This window comes from Nicotiana attenuata, unplaced genomic scaffold (assembly GCF_001879085.1).
Source record: "Nicotiana attenuata strain UT unplaced genomic scaffold, NIATTr2, whole genome shotgun sequence".
Lineage (NCBI taxonomy): Eukaryota > Viridiplantae > Streptophyta > Magnoliopsida > Solanales > Solanaceae > Nicotiana > Nicotiana attenuata.
Window position 1 is genome coordinate 207,884 of NW_017671021.1, and position 23,842 is coordinate 231,725.

The 23,842-nt window shown below is 38.4% G+C and overlaps 2 protein-coding genes across 4 annotated transcripts; both read right to left on the minus strand.

The window, feature by feature from the left end:
- Window positions 1–9,176: 9,176 nt before the first annotated feature.
- Window positions 9,177–11,696, minus strand: LOC109205311 (plant cysteine oxidase 2-like). Of its 3 annotated transcripts, none has more exons than XM_019368020.1 (5): window positions 11,289–11,696; window positions 10,490–10,614; window positions 10,242–10,383; window positions 9,535–9,768; window positions 9,177–9,460 (listed from the first exon to the last, which is right to left on the minus strand). In XM_019368020.1, exons 1-5 carry the CDS (start codon window positions 11,482–11,484, stop codon window positions 9,345–9,347), a joined length of 813 nt encoding a protein of 270 aa, XP_019223565.1. In that variant the 5' UTR covers window positions 11,485–11,696; the 3' UTR covers window positions 9,177–9,344. The 3 variants fall into 3 exon arrangements, with proteins under 3 accessions (XP_019223565.1, XP_019223563.1, XP_019223564.1); XM_019368018.1 differs by having other exon boundaries at window positions 11,232–11,692; XM_019368019.1 differs by having other exon boundaries at window positions 9,547–9,768; window positions 11,232–11,688.
- Window positions 11,697–17,439: 5,743 nt separating this feature from the next.
- LOC109205312 (nuclear ribonuclease Z-like) lies at window positions 17,440–23,842 on the minus strand. Its single transcript, XM_019368021.1, has 8 exons — window positions 23,809–23,842; window positions 22,771–23,203; window positions 22,592–22,662; window positions 21,407–21,502; window positions 20,647–20,760; window positions 19,843–19,911; window positions 19,622–19,696; window positions 17,440–17,673 (listed from the first exon to the last, which is right to left on the minus strand). The coding sequence occupies exons 2-8, from the start codon at window positions 23,174–23,176 to the stop codon at window positions 17,599–17,601; spliced, it is 906 nt and encodes a 301-aa protein (XP_019223566.1). The 5' UTR covers window positions 23,177–23,203; window positions 23,809–23,842; the 3' UTR covers window positions 17,440–17,598.

The following is a 23,842-nucleotide window of genomic DNA, read 5'->3' on the forward strand; positions in this document are numbered from 1 at the left end:
TTTCTTTGTGTTCGCGAAGGGCCTACCGCGTTCGCGAAGAGCTACCTTGCGAGGTTTACGCGATCGCGAATTCCTCCTCGCGTTCGCGAAGGCTATGCCCTCCTGGCCGTCGCGTTCGTTCGCGAACCATTGTTCGCGTTCGCATAGAAGGACTAACTGATCCCACTGCTCCGCGTTCGCGACCGAGCGTACGCGTTCCCGTAGAACAAAACCCACCCAGCTCCGATTTACTCTTCGCGTTCGCGAGAGTAGCTTCGCGAATGCGAAGAAGAAAACCAGCAATCACTGAAGCTGCAGAAAAATCAGAATTTCCTAAGTCTAAAACATCCCGAAGCCTATCCAAAACTCACCCGGCCCTCGGGGCTCCAACCCAAACATGCACACAAGTACTAAAACAACATACGAACTTGCTCGCGCGATCAAATTGCCAAAATAACACCTAGAACTACAAATTTAGCACCAAATTGAATGAAGTTTTCAAGAAAGTTTTAAAACTTCTAACTTCACAACCGGATGTCCGAATCACGTCAAACCAACTCCGTTTCTCACCAAATTTCTCAGACAAGTCTTAAATATCATAGTGAACCTGTACCGGGCCCCGGAACCAAAATACGGACCCGATATCAAAAAAATCAAGTATTAACAAAATTCTTAAAACCATTATATTTTCAGTCTTTCAATTTTCAACAAAAATTCATATCTTGAGCTAGGGACCTCGAAATTCGATTCCGGGCATACGCCCAGGTCCCATATTTCATTAGGGACCCACCGGGACTGTCAAAACACGAATCTGAGTCCGTTTACTCAAAACGTTGACCGAAGTTAACTAAATCAACTTTTAAAGGCAAAATTTATTATTTTCATCAACTTTCAACATAGAAGCTTTCCGGAAAGACGCCCAGACTGCGCACGCAACTCGAGGAGAGTAAAAATGAGATTTTTAAGGCTTAAGAGCGCAGAATCGAGTTCTAAAATACAAGATGACCCTTTGTGTCATAACATTCTCCACCTCTAAAACAACCATTCGTCCTTGAACGGATATAAAAAAGTACCTGAGCTGGTGAAAAGGTGGGGATATCTGCTTGGCATATCGGACTCGGACTCCCAGGTAGTTGCCTCAACAGGCTGACCTCTCCACTGCACCCGAACTGAAGGATAACTCTTCGATCTCAACTGACGAACCTGTCTGTCTAGAATAGCTACCGGCTCCTCCTCATAGGTCAAATCCTTGTCCAACTGGACAGTGCTGAAGTCTAACACGTGGGATGGATTGCCGTGATACTTCTGAAGCATGGACATATGAAATACCGGATGAATTGTTGATAAACTGGGTGGCAATGCGAGCTTGTAAGCCACCTCACCCACTCTCTGAAGAATCTCAAAAGGCCCGATGTACATAGGCTCAACTTGACCTTTTTCCCAAATCTCATTACACCCTTCATGGGTGACAGACGGAGCAACACTCTTTCTCCGACCATGAATGCCATATCAGAGACCTTACGGTCGGCATAACTTTTTTGCCTGAACTGAGCTGAGAGAACTCTATCCTGAATGATCTTAGCCTTATCCAAGGCATCCTGTACCAAATTTGTACCAAATAATCGAGCCTCCCCCGGCTCAAACCATCCAACCGATGATCGACACCGTCTACCATATAATGTCTCATAGGGAGCCATCTGGATGCTCGACTGATAGTTTTTGTTGTAGGAAAACTCCGCTAGCAGCAAGAACTGATCCCACAATCCTCCAAAGTCTATAACACACGCGCGGAGCATATCCTACAAGATCTGAATAGTGAGCTCGAACTGTCCATCCGTCTGAGGATAAAATGTCGTGCTCAACTCAACCTGCGTACCCAACTCACGATGTACTGCCCTCCAGAAGTGTGAGGTAAACTACGTACCTCGATCAGAAATGATAGACACAGGCACACTGTGAAGACGAACGATCACACGGATATAAATCTCTGCCAACCGCTCTGAAGAATAGGTAACTGCCACAGGAATGAAATGCTCTGACTTGGTCAGTCTATCCACAATAACCCAAACTCCATCGAATTTCTTCTGAGTTGTGGGAGTCCAACAACGAAATCCATAGTGATACGCTCCCACTTCCACTCAGGAATCTCTATCCTCTGAAGCAAACCACCAGGTCTCTGATGCTCGTACTTTACTTGCTGACAATTTAGACACCGAGCTACATATGCAACAATATCCTTCTTCATCCTCCCCCACCAATAATGCTACCGTAAGTCCTGATACATCTTGGCGCCACCCGAATGAATAGAATACCAGGAACTGTGGGCCTCTTCTAGAATCAATTCACGAAGTCCATCCACATTAGGCACACAAACACGACCCTGCATCCTCAAAACTCCATCATCTCCAACCGTAACCTGCTTGGCATCACCGTGCCGCACTGTGTCCCTAAGACAAACAAATGAGGGTCATCATACTGCCGCTCCCTGATGCGCTCAAACGAAGAAGACCAAGCGACTGTGCAAGCTAAAACATGAGTGGGCTCAGAAACATCCAACCTCACGAACTGATTGGCTAAGTCCTGAACGTCTAATGTAAGCGGTCTCTCACCGACTGGAATGTACGCAAGGCTGCCCATACTAGCTGACTTCCTACTCAAAGCATCGGCCACCACATTGGCTTTCCCGGGATGATACAAGATGGTGATATCATAGTCTTTCAATAGCTCCAACCACCTCCTCTGCCTCAAATAGACTTCCTTTTGCTTGAACAAATACTGAAAACTCTTATGATCCATGAACACCTCAGGCGACACACCATATAGATAGTGCCTCTAAATCTTCAGCGCGTGAACAATGGCTGCCAGCTCCAAGTCATGAACAGGGTAATTCTTCTCGTGAACCTTTAGTTGCCGTGAAGCATATGCAATAACCTTGCCACCTTGCATCAATACCGCACCAAGTCCAATACGAGATGCGTCACAATATATTGTATAAGGCCCTGATCCTGTGGGCAACACCAACACCGGTGCCGTAGTCAAAGTTGTCTTGAGCTTTTAAAAGCCCGTCTCACACTCGTCTGACCATCTCAACGGGGCACCCTTCTGGGCCAACCTGGTCAACGGGGCTGCTATAGATGAGAACCCCTCCACAAACTGACGGTAATAACCTGCCAATTCCAAGAAACTACGATTCTCTGTGGCTGAAGTGGGCTTAGGCCAGTTCTGAACGGCCTCAATCTTCATAGGATCCACCTGAATACCCTCTGCTGATACAACGTGACCCAAGAAAGCAACTGAACTCAACCAAAACTCGCATTTTGAAAACTTAGGATATAATTGTCTGTCTCTCAGAGTCTGAAGAACGATCCGAAGATGTTGTTCATGCTCCTCTCGACTGCGGAAGTAGATCAAGATATCATCAATGAAAACAATCACAAAGGAATCCAGATAGGGATTGAACACCCGGTTCATCAAATCCATGAGTGTTCCTGGGGTATTTGTCAGCCCGAATGACATAACTAGAAACTCATAATGCCCATACCGAGTCTGAAAAGCTATCTTAGGGACATCGGATGCCCTATTCCTCAACTGATGGTAGTCAGACCTCAAATCGATCTTCAAAACACCTTGGCACGCTGAAGTTGATCAAATAAGTCATCAATCCTCGGCAATGGATACTTGTTCTTGATACTAACTTTGTTTAACTGCCGATAATCTATGCACATCCTCATTGACCCATCCTTTTTCTTTACAAACAACACGGGGCGCACCCCAAGGCGAGACAATGGGTCTAATAAAGCCCTTATCAAGAAAATCTTGCAACTGCTCCTTCAATTCCTTTAACGCTAGCGGGGCCATACGATATGGCGGGATAGAAATGGGTTGAGTGTCCGGAACCAAATCAATACAGAAGCCAATATCCCTGTTGGGTGGCATCCCTGGCAGGTCTGCGGGAAATACCTTTGGGAACTCTCGAACAACTAGTACCGAATCCATGGAAGGAACCTCCGCACTAGAGTCGCGGACATAAGCCAAATAAGCTAGACACCCCTTCTCGACCATACGTCGAGCCTTCATATAAGAGATAACCCTGTTGGTAGAATGACCAGGAGTCCCCCTCCACTCTAATCGAGGCAACCCTAACAAGGCTAAGGTCACTGTCTTGGTGTGACAGTCCAATATAGCATGATAAGGTGACAGCCAATCCATCCCTAAAATGACATCAAAATCGACCATATCAAGAAGTAGGAGATCTACACTAGTCTCAAGACCCCCAATAATAACCACACATGAATGATAGACACGATCTACAACAATAGAATCTCCCACAGGTGTGGACACATATACAGGAGCACTTAAGGAATCACGGGGCACAACAAGAAATGAAGCAAAGTAAGATGACACATAGAAGTAGGTAGACCCTGGATCAAATAGAACTGAAGCATCTCTACTAAACAGTACCTGTGATAACAGCATCGGATGACTCAACCTCCGGCCTGGTTGGAAAAGCATAACATCAGGGCTGGGCCCCACCACTCTGAACCATATCTCTAGGACGACCTCCTGCTCGCTGGCCTCCACCTCTAGTAGCCTGGCCTCCACCTCTAACGGCCTGACCTCCACCTCTAGCGACCTGACCTCTACCTCTTGCTCCCTGACTTCTACCTCTGACTGGTTGTGCACGCAGTGGCGCACCCGGTGCCGGAATCATGGCACGAGAACTTTGCTACTGTGGCGGAACGCCCACTAATCTCAGACAGGTCCCCGGATATGCCCATAGCCACCACACTAGAAACATCCATCCTGATAATGCAGTCGGACGGGCCGGTTGACCATGATAGTAACTCTGAATAGGAGGTGCACCGATAGGAGCTGGTGGTGCACTGTAGGCTAGCTGATCCAAATAATGCATGTGAGGACCACGACTACCTGAAGCACCATGGGATGCCTGGAGTGCTGAATGAAATGGCCTGGGAGGATGGCTACCAAAAGTACATCGACCTCCAGATGACGCCCTACTGAATCCACCGGAGTGACGCGACCTCTTGCCAGACCCCTAACCACTCCCTTGAGCTAAAACCATCTCAACTCGCCTGGCAACATTAGCTGCATCCTGGAAAGAAATCTCGCTCCCAGTCTCCTTAGCCATCTGTAATCTGATAGGCTGAGAAAGTCCCTCAATAAACCTCCTCACCCTCTCTATCTCTCTCTCTCTCTCTCTCTCGGTAGGAAGCAGAAGAATAGCATGACGGGCCAGATCCACAAATCGAATCTCGTACTGAGTGATAGTCATAGAACCTTGTTGTAGACGCTCGAACTGCCTCCGATAGTCCTCTCTCAGAGTGATAGGAAGGAACTTCTCAAGGAATAATTGAGAGAACTGGTCCCAAGTGAGAGCAGGCGACCCAGCTGGTCTGTCCAACATATAATCCCTCCACCATTTCTTGGTGGATCCCGACAGACGAAATGCAGCAAAGTCGACCCCATTGGTCTCCACTATCCCCATCTTTCGTAACACCTCGTGACAGCTGTCCAGATAGTCCTAGGGATCCTCTGAAGATGCACCGCTATAGTGAACTGGAAAATCTTGGTAAACCTATCCAATATCCACAAAGCCTTAGAAGACATAGCCGATCCATCACCGGTTTGTGTTGCAACACCCGGCGGAACTACCCCAACGGGCTGAGTTGCCGGAGTCTGAAACTGAGGAGCCATCTGCTCCGGAGTATGGGTAGTGGGAGTCTGTGCTCCTCCCCCAGCCTGAGAGACGGATGGTGAAACAAGAAATGTGTTGGCCTGCGCCAAACTCTCTATGAAGCCCACTAGACAGACCAAAGCATCCTGAAGTACTGGGGTAGCGATGAACCCTTGAGCTGGCCCTGCTGGAACGGCCTGGGCTGGAGCCTCCTCCTCAAACTCTACCTGAGGCTCCGCCGCTAGTGCTGCTGCTCGAGCTATGGGCTGAGCCCTGCCCCTGCCTCGGCCTCGGGCACAGCCTCGGCCTCGTCCTCTGCCCCTCGTAGGAGCTGCCACTGGGGGCTCTGGCTGCTGCTCAGCTGAAGAAGCAGTACGTGTTCTCGCCATCTGCGATAGAACAAGAGTAGAGAGTTCGATTAGCATTGAGAGAACAAAATCGCACGACAGAGAAGAATAGTGAAATTTTTCCTAAACTCTGTAGCCTCTGTAAGATAAGTACATACGTCCCCGTACCGATCCCCCAGACTCTACTAAGCCTGTTCATGAATCATGAGACCTAGGCAACCTAGTGCTCCGATACCAACTAGTCACGACCCGGAATCTCCACCATCGGGACCATGATGGTGCCTAATATCACACTTGCTAGGCAAGCCAACGTTAGAGTTTTAATTAGCCAAATCCTTTACGTTTCAGTGATTAATAATAAACAAACTAAAATCAGTAAAATAAATGCAGAAAAAGTAAATAGCCTCTTCGTTTATATACTATTACCAAAACTATCACTATTACTATTACTACCCAAAATTCGGTTTCACAATCCACGAACACACTAAGATTATCTACAAATATTTGTTCGAAAGAAGATACAACTATTTATGAAGGGAAGTAAAAACAGTAAATGTAGGAGCATAGAAGGGGACGCCAGGATCTGCGGGCGCTAGCAGGACTACCTTTGGTCTCCTAGTTGTAAATGTCTGCAACCAACCTCTCGATCAGCCACTACCTGCTCCAAAATCTGCACAGAAAGTGCATAGTGTAGTATCAGTACAACCGACCCCATGTACTGGTAATTGCCGAGCCTAACCTCGATGAGATAGTGACGAAGCTATGGCGGGGCATTTACAATATAACCTGCATACAGTGTATAATAAAAGCATAAAGAAGGACAGGATAAAATAAAGCAGTAACTTGCAAGGAATGAACACAATTCTCGAAACATATCATCAGTGCTCAGCTATAACCAATCCTTAAGTACAGTTTAAGACTACCGTTCAGCTAACACAGTCAAAGAAAAACATAAGCACAAGGATTGTTGCGGCGTGCAACCCGATCCCACCATATCACAATAATCACAATTACAATTCACCCTTATCTCACCACAATCCACCCTTATTACACATGTTGCGGCGTGCAATCTGATACCACCGTATCACAATAATCACAATTACAGTTCACCCTTATCTCACCACAATCCACCCTTATTATACCTATTGCAGCGTGCAACCCGATCCCACCGTATCAATCTCAATTACTCAGCAAGAACAGAAATTACACAATTCAAATCACATAACTCTTCACAAGGCTCAACTTCAAATCAAAGCATTAAGAAAGATTATGTACTATGAGACTTTACACAAGTAATACTACTCAGCGAGACCAATCCAATATGCCTTGAAAGTACTAATAACCAGCTCAAACAAATATTAGGAGACAACGAATCTATGAAAGAACTAATACTTCGAACAAGAGATACAATGTCTAACAAGTAGCAAATAGGCATGGAATTACAAGTAAAGCATGTAGCAGTTAAGGCAGGAAAAGACAATATAAGAAGAACGGGAAGGATACAGGCAAAATAGATAAATTGGCGGGGCATAGGTACTCGTCACCTCACCTATACACCACTCACATGGATTTCATATAGCAAATAAGTCAAGGGTTCCTAATCCCTCGAGTCAAAGTTAGGCACAACACTTACCTCGCTCCGTGGGCCACTCAATGCTCAATTACCATTTTTCCTCTAGTATCTACCTCCAAACTACTCGTATCTAGCCACAATCAACTCAATAACATCAATTATTGCTAAATGAACCAACTACAATGCATAAATTTAGATTTCTCAAACTTTTCCCAAAAAGTCAAAAACCGACCCCGGGCCTGCTTGGTACAAACTCGAGGTTCGGACCAAAATCCATTCACCCATTCACCCCCGAGCCCGAATATGTAATTAGTTTTGAAATTCGATCCCAATTTGAGGTCTAAATCCCAATTTCCCAAAAATTCCTAATTCTACCCAAACCCCCAATTTCTACCATGGAAATCCTAGATTTTAGGTTGAAATTTTATAAAATGCAATGGGTAATTGAAAGAAAGTGGTTTAGAATCACTTACCAACACTTTTGGGAAAGAAATTGTCTCTTGAAAATCGCCTCAAGGTCTTCTAGTTTTTTGAAAATATGAAAGAATGACTTAATCCCGTATTTGAGTTCTGTTTTTAAAAGACTAGGCAGGCTTTCTTCGCGTTCGCGAAGGGCCTGCGGCGTTCGCGAAGAGCTGCCTTGTTAGGCTTACGCTTTCGCGAATTCCTCCTCGCGTTCGCAAAGGCTATGCCCCCTGGCCTTCGCGTTCGCGTAGAAAGAATGACTGACCTCCCCCAAGTCCCTAACTCTACGCGTTCGCGAGATGCCGGTCGCGTTCGCGAAGGGTAAGACCCCCACTGCTCCGCGTTCACGACCGAGCGTACGCGTTTGCGTAGAACAAAACCCACCCAGCTCCAATTTACTCTTCGCGTTAGCAAGAGTAGCTTCGCGAATGTGAAGAAGAAAACTAGCAATCACTGAAGCTGCAGAAAAATCAGAATTTCCTAAGTCTAAAACATCCCAAAGCCTATCCGAAACTCACCCGAGCCCTCGGGCTCCAACCCAAACATGCACACAAGTACTAAAACATCATACGAACTTGCTTGCGTGATCAAATCGCCAAAATAACACCTAGAACTACGAATTTAGCACCAAATTAAATGAAATTTTCAAGAAAGTTTTAAAACTTCTAACTTCACAACCGAACGTCCGAATCACGTCAAATCAACTCCGTTTCTCATCAAATTTCACAGACAAGTCTTAAATATCATAATAAACCTATACGGGGCCCCGGAACCAAAATACGGACCCGATATCAACAAAATCAAATATTAACCAAATTCTTAAAACCATTATATTTCTAGTCTTTTCAATTTTCAACAAAAATTCATATCTTGAGCTAGGGACCTCGTAATTCGATTCCGGGCATACGGCCAGGTCTCATATTTCATTACGGACCCACCGGGACTGTCAAAACACGAATCCGAGTCCGTTTACTCAAACCGTTGACGGAAGTCAACTAAATCAACTTTTAAAGGCAAAATTTATTATTTTTATCAATTTTCAACATTAAAGCTTATCGGAAACACGCTCGGACTGCCCACGCAACTCGAGGAGAGTAAAAATGAGATTTTTAAGGCTTAAGAGCGCAAAATCAAGTTCTAAAATATAAGATGGCCTTTGGGTCATCACAAATGTCAACTGAAATTTCTTTGTATGCTCATGTAGCTATGCGAAGAACTGAAGAGACCAACCGAAGTCCAAGATTGGCTACTTAGAAGAGTTATATACACAAGCTAATTAACGTCTTTATATTTTAATTGTAGGACCGTCATATGTTCCCCCTAACACCACGAACTGCTCGTTTCTTTCTTCAAGCCATGCATATCTTGTGCCATCTTCCTCCACCTTCACTTTTTTAACATCTGCAATTCCATTCACAAAGTAAATTTAATAGTCTACAAGCAAACTATTAATGTAGCTTAACAGACACAGGTACCTTCTGTCATACCAGAACAACAGTCATAAGTGAAATCTTGATAGTATGTACAATGGCGGCCTTCAGATTCCGAGTATGGTGGCCCTAAAACATCTAGTAGAATACAATGTGTTAGAGCTTTGAAGCAGTGCAAATTTCCTCCTGATTCCGGGAATAGAACTGATGCATCGCACGGTGCAGTGATGTCTGCATCAAAATGAACCTTTGCTAGCCGGATTCCAGATTGCTGCTCGCCTGTACCCAATTGTTCAATGCATGTTCGATGAGTTTAACATTCATGTTGGGTGTATGAACAAAGTCTCACATTGATAGCTGAAAATATTAGGAGCCTACATATAAAGTGTAGGAATCTCTTAATGGTACGAGGGTATGAGGCCTTTTGGGGAAAACCGTTCAGGCTTGGCAAAAAACGAATAATATCACACCATGTTAAGAGTATCACGCCGATTTAGCCCAACAATACAGTATTGACAATGTAAATCAATTTTACAATATCAGGTCATAAAAATATTTCCAGGCAATTGCCGATAGTAAGTTAAATTAGTAATCTAGATAATATTGAGAGAGGTAGCTTGCTATACATAAGCAAAACTGTAATAGTGATAGTGAAAATATTATTTGCACCATTAGCATTTATAAGTTAAGCTGGTGCTCAATTAGAATATATCAATTACGTACGCACTAATTAAAATTAAATGATTTCTTACAATGGTTAAACTGTTGGTGATTCTGCACCCAATCATATGACGTGGCATGCATGGTTCCAGCTAGAAGCTTGCAGAACACGGTCATGCCGGGATGATTATGAAGAGGAATTACCCCACAAGGTGGCAAACAGAAGATCCCTATCTACACGAGTTAAAATCATGAATTAAAACTAATTAAATTTCCATTGCACCAACAGACATTTTTTTTCGTTAATTTAATTTAAAAGATAAAAAGGGACTATATATACCGAAAATTTGTTGCATTCATGAAGCTTAATGTAGGTGACAAGAGGAGCTTCATCTCCAGTTCCACTTCTACTTGAAAATTCCAAGCTTGGCACTGTAAGCTTGATATCTTTTGGTTCCAGACCATCTGCCGTTAGTACGTAGAAATTAATTATGGCAGATAACAAGCTTATCACTATCTTCATTAAGTCACGTAACGAAATCTGAATTAATTTTTGAAAGAAATTATAGTCAGCAAGTAGAGGAAATTAACGGCTTCTGAATTCCATATATACACTTTTTAAATAGTAAATCATATTTTTTTGCTGAAGAGGACGTATTTCACACACACGCACACATATATTAATCGTTACAAAAATTCCTCCTTCTAATTAGTATAAATTTGATTTGAAAGATCATTAACATAAGTGTCATATACAAGAGAAGGTGGGGAAATAAAACGTAGTAGAGCAAAAAGTATATTAGTAGCACAACCAAAAGACCAAGAGAAGGAAAGAAAGGATAGGAGTAAAATACATGGAGAGATAAGTTCTCTTATCGATAGATTACTTAAGAATTTTGTTAGCTACGAGAGATTAACGACAAATTAATGATGAAGTTCGTATAATTTCAGAAAATTTCGTTAGCTACGAGCGATTTATTGACAGATTAGCGACGAAGTTCGTATTCAATTTTTTTAGCAGTGTTCATAGATCTCAAATGTTCATAAATATATAAGCAAGCAAAAGTAGTGTATATACATACCGAGTACCGACTTTAGTCGGTGGATGTCGGAGGGAGGAGGAACATAGCCAGCCTTACCATTAACAAACACTTCCTTGCAAGTGTCATACAACTTTTGAACCATATTCTTCTTCCTTGATAATCTCTTTCTAATCAGCTTTCTCCTTTCAGATTCCTTCTTCGTTTTCTTCTTCATCTTCTTCTTCGATAAATGAGAATAAGTTCGTCCTGTCAACAGGCTCTTTTTAGTTAGCAAAATCCTCCCAATATTCATGCAGGAAATATTGTGAACTACTGTTATTTTGCTGCAAATCTTGATGTGAATATATGTTGGGGGTTAGTGAAAATAGCCAGCCAGGTGATGGGGTTGTTTGATAGCTGTAAAATGACGAGGATTTTGGAATGGCATTATATGATTTTACGTTTATATTACTCAGTTTATGGAAGTCAAAGGTTACAAAACCAGGGGCCATGCAAAAAACCATTCCTATGTGCTAGACCAGATAGTGGATTTTTATCCATGAGGAATGGTCTCTCCCCTTGTAAACAAATGTACTAATCATCAATCGACAGCTTTCACTTTTAATTTTTAAAGCTTCCGCACACCATATGACTAATGAATTTCATACTTAATCTTGATTTTTAATTTTATTTCAATTTTTGTCGGTTGGGTTGCTAGAATGTGTTTTAGCAATTCTCCTATTCACACATGTACCGTTTACCTAACTTTCTTATTTTGGGTTATGCTTGTATAATGATTATTCATGACTTACGCCAAAAATGAATTTTTCATGCCTAAAATTCAATTGTGTTTCTCCTCCACTTGTATATTTATTTTAATTTTAAGACCTCAAGGCCATAAACCATACATAGGCATGCTTATGGGTGTACCTGGACGGGATTGGTTCGGTTTTTATTAAAATCGAACCAGACCAACTATATTGGTTTGGATTGGTTCGATTTTGTCGGGGTTTTCGGATTTTTTTGTTGCATGAATATTGTTTCAATCTTACTTTGTAATTTTTTTTACAAGTAAATATATGTTTAGTAAAAATTAAAAAATTAGCAAACATATGATATATTAAGCTAATTTTATGGGAGAATTTTGTTAATAACATATGATAGTTACTTTTTTAGTCGTCCTACAATAATTTTTTGTTGATGTATACTTTCAAGGTTAAACGAATTTACTAAATAAACATAAAAATCAATATGATACCTAATTAATGATATGTACTATTTAATTTTAGATTGTCGAAATATCACTTCAAATTCGAAAAAGATATAAGAATTTAATAAATCTTGACATATGAACATGGAAGAACAAAGAGATTGACGCATTTCAGTAACACTTGATAAGAAAGTGATCATATAGCCCATTATTTAAGGTTAATAAAAATGGAATACTTATATTTTATTAAATATTACATCCCATAAGAGAATTTCAAATATTTCTAGAATTTTTGTAGAAATAATTAATATAAAGTCTTAAAAGTATATATAAAAGTTATATATTTATATGTCAGTTTGGTTCGGATTTTTTTACTCAATACCAAACCAAATCAAACCAAACCTTGTCCGATTTTTTAATCGATTTGGTTTGATTTTTCGATTTGGTACGATTTTCCGGTTCAGTTTGCAGGCATGCTCGAAATTTTAATTCGTTAATTCAGTTGGCTCGTAAAAAGCGTTCGAAATTTTGCTGTTGTTATGAACAATAAAAGAAGAAGAAGAATATTGCAGAGAAAAGTAGAGAGAGAGAATTCTTATTGATTTGGGATGATTTACAATGGAATAGGACCCCTCTATTTATAGGGAGAGGGTGACTTAGCCACCAAATAATAAACCCTAGAATCTCTCTAAATATAGACATTCACCATAAATAAAATTCTATTTATAACACTCCCCCTTGAATGTCTATTCAACAGATAATGTGCCCCGTTAAAACCTTAACTAAAATAAAACCCAATGGGAAAAAAAATTCTAGAGAAGGAAAAAGAGTACACATATCTAACAATACGCCTTTTGGTTGCCTCGTTAAAAACCTTGCAAGGAAAACCCAGTGGGACAAAACCTTGTAAGCAAAAAAGAGTACAACGCGTATTAACTCCCCCTTGATGAGAGCATCAATTCACATCCTTGAGCATTTGCATTCCAATCTTGTGCACCATCTTCAAAAGATCTTTGGTAGAGATTTGATGAACAAATCAGCCATCTTAACTTGAATGAATATATTGCACCTTGAAATCATCATTCTTGATAGAGATGTAATGTCTTCATATAATGTCGTGGAATGACTTTTCAATACTCCATAGAGGTATTCTCGCTATCACATCATCATGCTTATAGTTATAGCAAGATACATTTGTGCATAGATTGCATTGAGGATGTGGTACTTCAAGATCAAGAATTGTATATGCTTCAAGCAATTTAAATCCTTCAGGGATTGTCATATAAGCCATATAATAGACTTTAGATGCATATCAAGTTTTCATGTCATGCTAGACATATAAGATATTGAAAACTGATTGCACATACCATTGACTTTGTACTTTCAAGTGTTTGAACTGCAAGTCCAAAACTACATGTCTTTCATATGAAACCAATTCTATTTGAAATTGTTTCACCAGACTTAAGATCCTCATATATATTTAACGGTATCATAGATGTCGTCGACGAACATTTTATATCGGTTCCAACCTTCTTATTTTTCATAAAGACATAACATAGAGATCTCTTCATTCATATATTCAGGTACCTAAATCTTTCATGAGATTTTATTAAGTGTTATGTCATGAGATCTTCTAGATCACTTGCCTCCTTTATTATGATCATTTTGATCATTTGCTCATCTTCTTTATCAAGAAGTTTATTTGAAACCGATTTGTCTGTATGCTATAAGCGTACCATAGACTTTGTCCTTCTAGGACTTAATATGAGCATTTGCAATGAGAATATAGTTACTTTCTTTGGGTAAGCAAATGCGTCTGGCATGCTTTGCAATATATTGCACATGAATTATCTTTTTATGAACTTCAAATTCATATTATCTTATTCGAGGATCTAGATGTAAAAATGATAATTCATTCCACGTAACTTTTTCTCAATTGTTTATCATGTCTCCCCCTCATGTTAGAAAAACTAACTCGTTACCTCAACTTTGAGAATCCACCTTTGTGCGTTATGGTGTTAATCAAAATATACACCGCACATCAATAATAATAAGATGGAATTATTTGGTTCCTGACCCTGAACTACTTGTGCGGGGAGAAAACAATATACTTTGGTATATAACGTATATCAAACTGATATAGATAACTTTGTTCTCATAAGCAATTGTTTAGCTATTAAGTAGAGGCACTTAATAAATCATTTTGCTAAACGAACTGTGATGTAAACCAACTTATCAAGATGAACTTCTTGAATAGAAAATCTGGAAATTATGCTCGAAATTAAATTATTGAGCAAGTTACTCGCAAAGCACCATGTTGCGGGTTAATAATAATTGCACATGTAACCATCTCATAGATGCATCTTATGTGGTATACATGGCAGGTGAATGGGCCCATATTCACCTTTGATATTTCCAGCATTCATGGGATTCAATCCCAATTTTAATTGGTCTATTAATTAATGAGAGCAAGCAATGTAAGAGAATTCGTAAAGAACTTTCTAGTTCTTTAATATTTACCCATGTGAATTCTCTTTTATTTTTGCACATCATACTTAAATTGATATGGCTAAACCAATTATGCCAACTGAATAAATTATCAATATTGATAAACTTCAGATTTACACCATGATGTGTGCAATTATGAATAAACTCCAAGTTTATTATGATATGGGTTTTTATATCAATAAATATCCACTTCATTGTGGTATTCTTTTGTTTATGTAGTATAAATTAGAGAATAAAGCGGGTAGCTTTTCACATACATATTACCCCGCTACAAGTTGTAGTAATAGAAGATATTAAATCTTTCCTTTATTTATAGTCTCAGTATGACCAACCGCTTTCGTGAATACTTTAGAAACTGAATAAGTTTCTTTGAGACTTACTACAACACAATACCTTATTGGTAATCAATTGTGTTTCTCCAAAATAGTATAATTGGCTCTTGCAGAGTTCTCAATTAATTTTGTACTACCACATATTCATCAACATCCATATGGTGAATATCTCTTTTAAAGAGAAAGTTATACCATTATGGTTATGGTCAAAATTATATGCAAGATATGTTTCTTGCACTAATGTTATTCTTTAATAATCACATTACCAAAATATTTTTGCGTACAATAGGTACGTGATCAATGACCATTCATACCATAATAATGACATTGTTTTCTTATATCATCTCAAACCTCCCTCTAGAGGTGAGTGTGGTATATTCACTACCACTAGCACGTTCATATTCTTCCAAGAATGAATATGTATTCATAAATAAGATGTTATCACATTCACATCATGAATGGACCATAAGCATCTGTATGTGCTTTACGAAATCGTATGTCAAATCGATGACAAACATCAACTTCACAGAGTGAAGGCTTATTTTGAGAATCCTTATTATTCTCATTACCACGATAATGACGATTATAATTTCGTCTATTGCCACGTCCACATCCATTGATACCTTCACGGTAATAATTTTGTCTTCTTTCAGACTTATCACATATTGCTATCACATTCTCTTAAAGGAATGAGAATGGAGCAAATTCAATGGGACATGTTTTTAATTCTTTGCCCACAATCATACATGAATTTGATCATGGCGAGGCATATAAATTTTACCACTTCAGGTGGTTAAAACTCCATTAGAGTTATACTCAAACTTTGTTGTCTTTGCTTGTATTTAAAATCAAAGTATAGAATAAAAGAGAAAAATACAGTAAAATACTTACCTTAAATCCAGAATTTAATCATGAAGGAAGTTCATGGAATAATTGACAATCATTATGCTCAATCCCAAAGCTTCTACTCAATTAGTTAGAGTCTCGTACTGATAACGTGTTATGAACAATAAAAGAAGAAAAAGAATATTGCAGAGAAAAGTAGAGAGAGAGAATTCTTATTGATTTGGGATGATTTACAATGGAATAGGACCCCTCTATTTATAGGGAGAGGGTGACTTAGCCACCAAGTAATAAACCCTAGAATCTCTCTAAATATAGACATTCACCATAAATAAAATTCTATTTATAACAGTTGCTTCAAAGTCGCTACTTATACCTAATGTGCTAGCCTGGAAAAAAATTTAAAATAATCCATATCAAAACATTTCAAACAGAGATTCGAGTCAGATAATATTAAATTCCATCAGTACAGATGAGATTATGCTAGATCCAGCTTAATTGTAAACTAGATTATAGAAAGGATAATGTTAGATCTAAATTTGATCTCAAATTTCCCAGACGGACTTTCAGATAATTTGAAGATTAATTTCAACATCATTTTAGTAAGAACAACTCCCAGCTTGCACCTAAATGTAAAACATGCTTTCCATGGTTGTTTCTGTTCTACGGCACAGACATAGCATATTTAATATGGTGACTTGCCAGTTTTGGTTACCAACCAATAGCCTGTTTGGCCAAGCTTCTCAAGAGGCCAAAAGTATATTTTTCTCTAAAACACTTTTTTTTCTAACTTGAGGTATTTGGCCAAGCTTTTTTGCGGGAAAAAGTACTTTCGGGAAGAAGTAGAAGCAATTTCTGAGAAGCAGAAAAAAGTAACTTCTCCCCAAAAGCAGAAGCAGTTTTGACTTTTAATCTTACCAAAAATACCCTTAATAAAATATAATATATACCAAAATGACCGTTAAACCTAATATATATATATATATATATATATATATATATATATATATATATATNCTGAATGATTTTTAATATATTTAACTTATGTTAAATGAATTAAGTACTCGTTAATTTATTTTCATATTTACTTAAACAAAATGGAAAGAATTAATTATTACCTGTAATAACAAATTTTTGAGATTATTTATTTACTTATAATATTAACTATTAAGTAAATCTATTCATGTCCTTATTCGTAATTTGATACTTAAAAACACTTTCTGAAAAGCTTGGCCAAACACAAATTATTGCTCAAAAGTACTTTTCAAGTGATTAGCCAAACACAAACTGCTTCTCTCCAAAAGTACTTTTTTCAAAAGACTTCTCAAAATAAACTGATTTCTCCGGCTTGGCCAAACGGGCTACAAAACTGGAATAAGCAAAAAAATATCTAGCTAAATTAGATGGCAAAAGTTTCCTTCGCTATTAGTGCTTTACGTGCAATGAGTCGAACAATAGGGTGAACAAAAAGGAAATGTCCAAAAAACACAGGGAAGAGATTCTAAAGTAGCTGATACGTGGATTGAGCCTTGCGTCAAAAACCTTGTGTAAGTGCAAAAACTCTGCCTGCCAAAGGCGGAGGTATTGCAGAAATAGCCTGCTGAATAACCTGATAAGACAAAAATTGTTAGAATGATGCAAAAGGAAAGAAACAAGTTAGTCCCAGAATTAGATCCTTTCTTTATTAGGGGAAAACAATTAATTGGGAGAAATTTTATTTGATATGAGACTCAATTATTGTCAGTTGTATGAGGTCATCACTGTCCTGTATTCTGGGACCCATGACTTTTAGTTAATTTCTCTTTTACTCTTTCTTCTCTCTTCTTCATCACCCCAGAATCATCTTGCTTCTTTCTTCCTTATTTTATTTTCATTTCAGAAGGACTCACTGCCCCCTACCCTAAATAAATTTTCTTCCTCCCTTTATTTTTTCGTAATTCTCTTCCTCCTTTACTAAATTCTCTTTCTACTTCTAGCACTTCAAACTATTCTTTTTCCTCTTAAGTTTTCTCACCATCAATCTTCCTCTCAAGCCCTCGTATTTTGTTTTCTGATGATAGTTTAAAATCATCATCTTTGACATTGCAAAGTACAAAAAATAATACATAAATAGTCTGAAACTCCCAATTAATTTGATTTTGGCTTTATTTTCTTGGAGCGGATCAAAATATGGACAGCTCCAAAGAACATATTCAATGCTTCCAAAATGTGATTAAGACCCGTCTCAGGTCAACAATTTTTAACCATAAAAAGAGGACTAAAGGCAGTACTTGATCAACACGGTCGAACACACCAAACATTTGGTGTTAATGCATCGCTGAAATTGCTTTAATAGGTGCAATTGCTGTAACAACAACAACAACCCAGTAGAATCCCACAAGTGGGGTCTGGGGAGGGTAGTGTGTACGCCCTTACCCCTACCTATGAAGGTAGAGAGGCTGTTTCCGAAAATTGCTGTAGCTCGTCAATAAAAAATTTCTATTAAAACTTGGAATTCAAATAAAATTTTGTTCTGTCTTATCACATTCATTTTCCTTCAATTCTATTTGAATTCCTACTGTATAAATAGAAAGACTTTAGGTCAATCTAGTACCAATATATTTCTTTGTTCCATACTTGTTATATACTAGTCACTTAAATTGGTTGAATGGGTGTTCATATGGAAAGGAGTCGAGATTCATAAGGAGTTGTTTAATGAGCTCGAACATGTACTTGTTTTGAGTGCAGAGTGCCTAGGTATTTTCTATCGGTATCTATGGATTGATCACAAGTCGAAATATGGTTAGAGCCCGTATGTGTCTTGAACTTATATTGAATGCGGTTAATATAAATTTAGTAACATTTTCTGATTTTTTTGATAATCGTCAATTAAAAGGAGGCATTTTCTCAATTTTTGTTATAGTTATTGGAGCCACTGAAGCAGCCCAATAGATCTAAGAGTAAAATTAGAAATTGAGAACCTTTTTAGTTCTTTTTCCCTTAAATAACATGGAAAAAGATAGAGAAGAAGATTAGAAAAGAAAGAACCAAAAAAAGAACAGTAAGGAAGGAATAGAGAAACTCAGAGACAGAGTAAGAGGAAGAAAAATAAGAAACAATGAAGGAAAAAAAAGATGTGATGGAAAGGAGGAGGAAGAAGATGGTCCAGAAGAGGAGAGAAAGACTTGGCAAGTGGGACCCATTCTAAAACACTTGTCAAGCATAGAATATGCCCTCATACAACTTTTGTTGGTTGAGTCTCACACTAAATAAAATTTCTCATTAATTGGTATACAGTAAAAACATGAAAATGACAAAACCCCATTCTTTCCTGATAGTCTTTTAGGTTCCAAAACGCTGTACCTAGGTACGACTGTTGTGAAAAACAAATGACAACAATACTTAAGTGGTTTATTATTAGTAGTTCTTTTTAAGAGAATGAAATGACCACAAAGGTGAAAAGTTACAACCAACAAGTAAAGACGGACATAAAAAATTAAAGACAGTTGGATTCCATCTCAATCGTAGAAACCACCTTCGTACAAACAAAAATGAGAGAGAGAGAGAGAGAAGCTTACATCCAACTGATAGCGGGCTGAGAAGTGGATTAAAAGGATTGCTTTGTTCTGAAACTTGTCTGCGAAATTGATGATCTGGTAGCATGTCATCAAAGCATAAAGAATCGTATATCAGACTCCTAAATCATTCTACAACACATTCAGAATTTTAGCTTCCACGAGTTAGTGAAATCTTGGGGTTAATAAAAAGGAATATCAGGTAATTATGCAAAAAGAACCACCTCAGACAGATGAGTATGTCCATATTCTCTTGCGTCATCAGCAGTTGTTTTGTCCTCCACATAAGTGCTCTGTCGAAGAATTAAAATGTCTGAGAACCAGTAATGTTGATAAGGCAAATTGAACAAAAGATCTTAACACTGCTAATTTTGTCGTGCGACTATGATACTATAACTTGCATAAGAGTGAGTTTAATTTTCTTTGGGATTGGTCAAGTAGAATGATACTACTCCCATCTGAAGTTATTAAAAGATCAGTAAGTTTACTCCAATTGTGTCATCATCATAAGGATAAATGACAGTACTAGTCAGCGACTTTGTAACTACTTATCCTAGAAGCATAACTACATATGTAATGATGCCACAATATGTAATATTTCCCTTTAACATATGAATATTTTCTTTCGCAGCCAAAAAAGAGAACCTTCTGCAATAACTCTGATTATGTCCTCCATTAGTTGATAAACTCATGTTCTAGATATTTGTTGGATTATGCAAAGAAGGCTCAGGAGAACCTATTAAAAATAACTCAGCAACCTGTCCAAAGTTGAAGGAGACAAGATATACATAGAATCTAAAAAATCCAATAGCCAGTGTCACACGTCATCCTCCCTGGAAAATTTGCTAAAATTTAAGAAGGATCAACAAAAATCAATAAAGACTAGATAGTAAATTAGATATAGACCGGAAGTCAGATTAGTCCTTCCAAGGGAGAAAGAAAAATAACTGCAAGGAGTCACAGAAGTTGAGCATCATGTTACAGACAAGGTACATTATTTTAACAAGTGTTAAATACAAGGAATTTACCTCCATAATGAGGACTTTTGCCCTCAAAACATCAACATTTTCAGTATCCTTTATGAAGTCTGACATTGTATCTCCTGTAAATGCAATTTCAGGTGCTGTTGTTGTGTACGTAATCTGTCAAATCCAAAGGTAATCTTTGTCACACATAAGATATCCAGGAGGATGCATTCTTTTGCAAGATTATGTACTAAAACACGCTGCAACTGTTTCTGAAATGAATTGCTCAACGTTTGCACACAAACTTTCTCAAGAAATATAAAGGGCAAAAAGGATTAAATCCTCAAATGTGTCCAAAAGTTTTTGAAGTAAACATGGTCATCCCAATGCATAGGTATTCTTGCCCTTAGTTGGTACAGGAAATAGAATCATTATTTTGTACAGTATAAAGTTCTTCGGTAGTTTTGCCCAGAAAAGAAAGACTACAACATCATGGCACTTACCAGAACCAATAAGATATACAGAAAGGGTAAAGAGATGGAAAAGACGCAGACCCACTGGAAAACAAAAAGAGTGTATAAGATATAGGTGGATGTTTATGTAAAGGATATGCAAACACAATACAATACTTTTGAACCAATGACTGGTTTATATTTTTTGAGAAAATAATGCAAACAAGTGACCTTCAAAAATCATAACAAATTGAAATCAATTAAAAAATGGCTTCCAAGATCCATGACACCATGGGTTTGAATTTAAAACAACCTTGAGAAACAAATGCAATCGGATTAAAGTTCTATTCGATTATGATATCATGACAGACCTCCACACCTGATAACTTCAACTTCTTAATTTCATCTCCTGTAAGGCCAGCATATTCTTGCTTAAGCTTCTGCCTTACTGAATATACTATATAACCCTGCAATATACCATTAAAACAAGTCGATTAAAACCTCAGATTAATAAATATAAAGATCACAATATAAAAATCATAGCGTCCTACTATAGCAGCAGCTTACTCTTGCAGAAAGCACGAAGCAGGTTTGTACTTCACATAATCCACTTTGGACTGGCCAAAAAGAAGCGGGGTAAGGGCAGTGTTATAAATAGCGCTTGCCTCAGCGCTAATAGCGTGAGGCGAGGCGAGGCGAGCAGCCTGCGCTATTTTGGCTCTGTTGCGTTGCGCTTGTAAAAGGCGAGCGCCTCTACTTGTGTAGCGAGAGGCGCTGTGTAGCGAGAGGCGAGCTGTGGCGTCGCTTTTTAAAAAAAAGAAAGAAAAAGGCGCAGATTAGGGCTTAAAACATTAGGGCTTGCAGTGATTTCACGTTTCTTTCTTCTTCAACCTTCAAACATCAGAGCACCCAAGTCCACGCAGCCCAGGTAAGCTTCTCTTCTTCTTTCTCCTCTCTTTCTTTCTTCCTTTTCCTTCTTCTCTTCTTCTTCTTTCTAATTTTTTTTGCTCTGTTTTTTGTCGAGCAACAGTGTAGAACAGAGAGTCTGTCTATTGCTCTGTTTTTTTTTTTTCGTTTTTCTTTTCTTCTGATCTTCTCTTCTTCTTTCTATTTTTTTTGTTCTGTTTTTTGTCGAGCAACAGTGCAGCAAAAAAAGGACAGAGAGTCCGTTTATCCTCTGTTTTTTTTTTCTTTCTTCTTCTGGTCTTCTGTTCTTCTTTTTTTTTTTTTTGTTGCTCTGTTTTTTATTGAGCAGCAGTACTGCACCCTGTTTTTGCAGAGGCAGAGGCAGAGAACTTCTTCAAAACTTCAAACCTGAAATTTCCTCCTTTTTCAGTTATAGAGTAGAATTAATTGCATATTGTGAATTGATATATTCATTAATATATTATTGTTATTGAGTTTTTAGTTATATATATAATATTTTATTTTTTTGTATAAATTGTCGCTTCAGTGAAGCGGGCCCTCGTCGCTATTTGTCACCGCACGCTATCCAAAACACTGGGTAAGGGGAAAGGAGCAGTAATGAGCTCAGATCATTAAGGGAAATTGCTTACCTGGCTAGGAATGACATGGTAAGTCTTAAACGTTCTAACTTTAAGATCTCTTCTCAAGTAGAATTCTTCTCCTGCATATGCACAAAGTTGTATTCACTTCAATTGTGAAATAAGAGCTAATTCCATTTCTGTAGTAACTAATTGAGTGAGCTATGTAATCAATGCAAGTAGATTTTTACCCACATCCAACCCAATCAAAGTGTGGTTCAATTCTGAGTGATCCATAGATCGGTGAGCTTCAAAAAGCTTCTCAACACTTTCTTTGATAACTTTTGGTACAATAATAGTAGGAGGTTGCATTCTGTAAAGGCCGCGAGTCGCAACATAAATAGGCAGTCCTCCAATGTGGTCCATGTGGCCATGGGAGATGAAAAGGAATTGCTGGGAGATGGCACGCTGAGGGCACTTGCCAATATCAAAGGCTAAGTTAAGCGAGGGGACTATTATGCATGTCTCATGACCTGCTATTGATAATCCTTCAAATGAGTATCCTTCAATCTGCAAGCCCCTTTCTCCCTTTTTGGTACTGTTACCCCTCCGATCTGGTTTAATGGATTCAGAATCTTTCGTTGTGTTACTCTCCATTTTGCGAAATACTGATGGACTTCAGCTCTAGAAGTGGGAATTAATAAAGAAGACGGGATAAGGATCAGAGATACAACAAGAATTTAGGAGGAGACAATACACTTCCTAACAATTAAAATGCAGGGCAGACGAAAAATTACTTTTACAGAATCTGTGAGATGTTAGCTATCAAGTTGTCTAACAGACTCATCTTAACTCGAAGGTTCATTAGGGTAAACTAACTTGGATTAAAGAGGCAATTGAAATCAAATATTAGGATGGTTAAAATTAAACCTGGTTTAAGTTAATTCAGGTTCACATAATTTATACAGATATCAATGAACAAACAAAAAAAAACAGGTATTTAAATAATCAAACTAATACTTTCAGGCAATTAAGCTAATTCTCCAACATTCAGTTACATTTAAAACAATTAAACTAACAACCTAAAATCAAAGAAATCAAACTAAAGACAGATAGTTAACCGTACGACCCTCAAAAGCTAGTTATTTGGCCTATTGTTTTTCTCCATGTTAAATTATCAGTATCACACAATCAAAGCACACATTGAAAAATCAACACAGAATTATTACTATAGAGCTAAACTAAATTAGAAAAAATCAGTACCAATTTATACAATTAAAACAACTTACCTTATCTACAAATGTTTGGGGCGGGGGGGGGGGG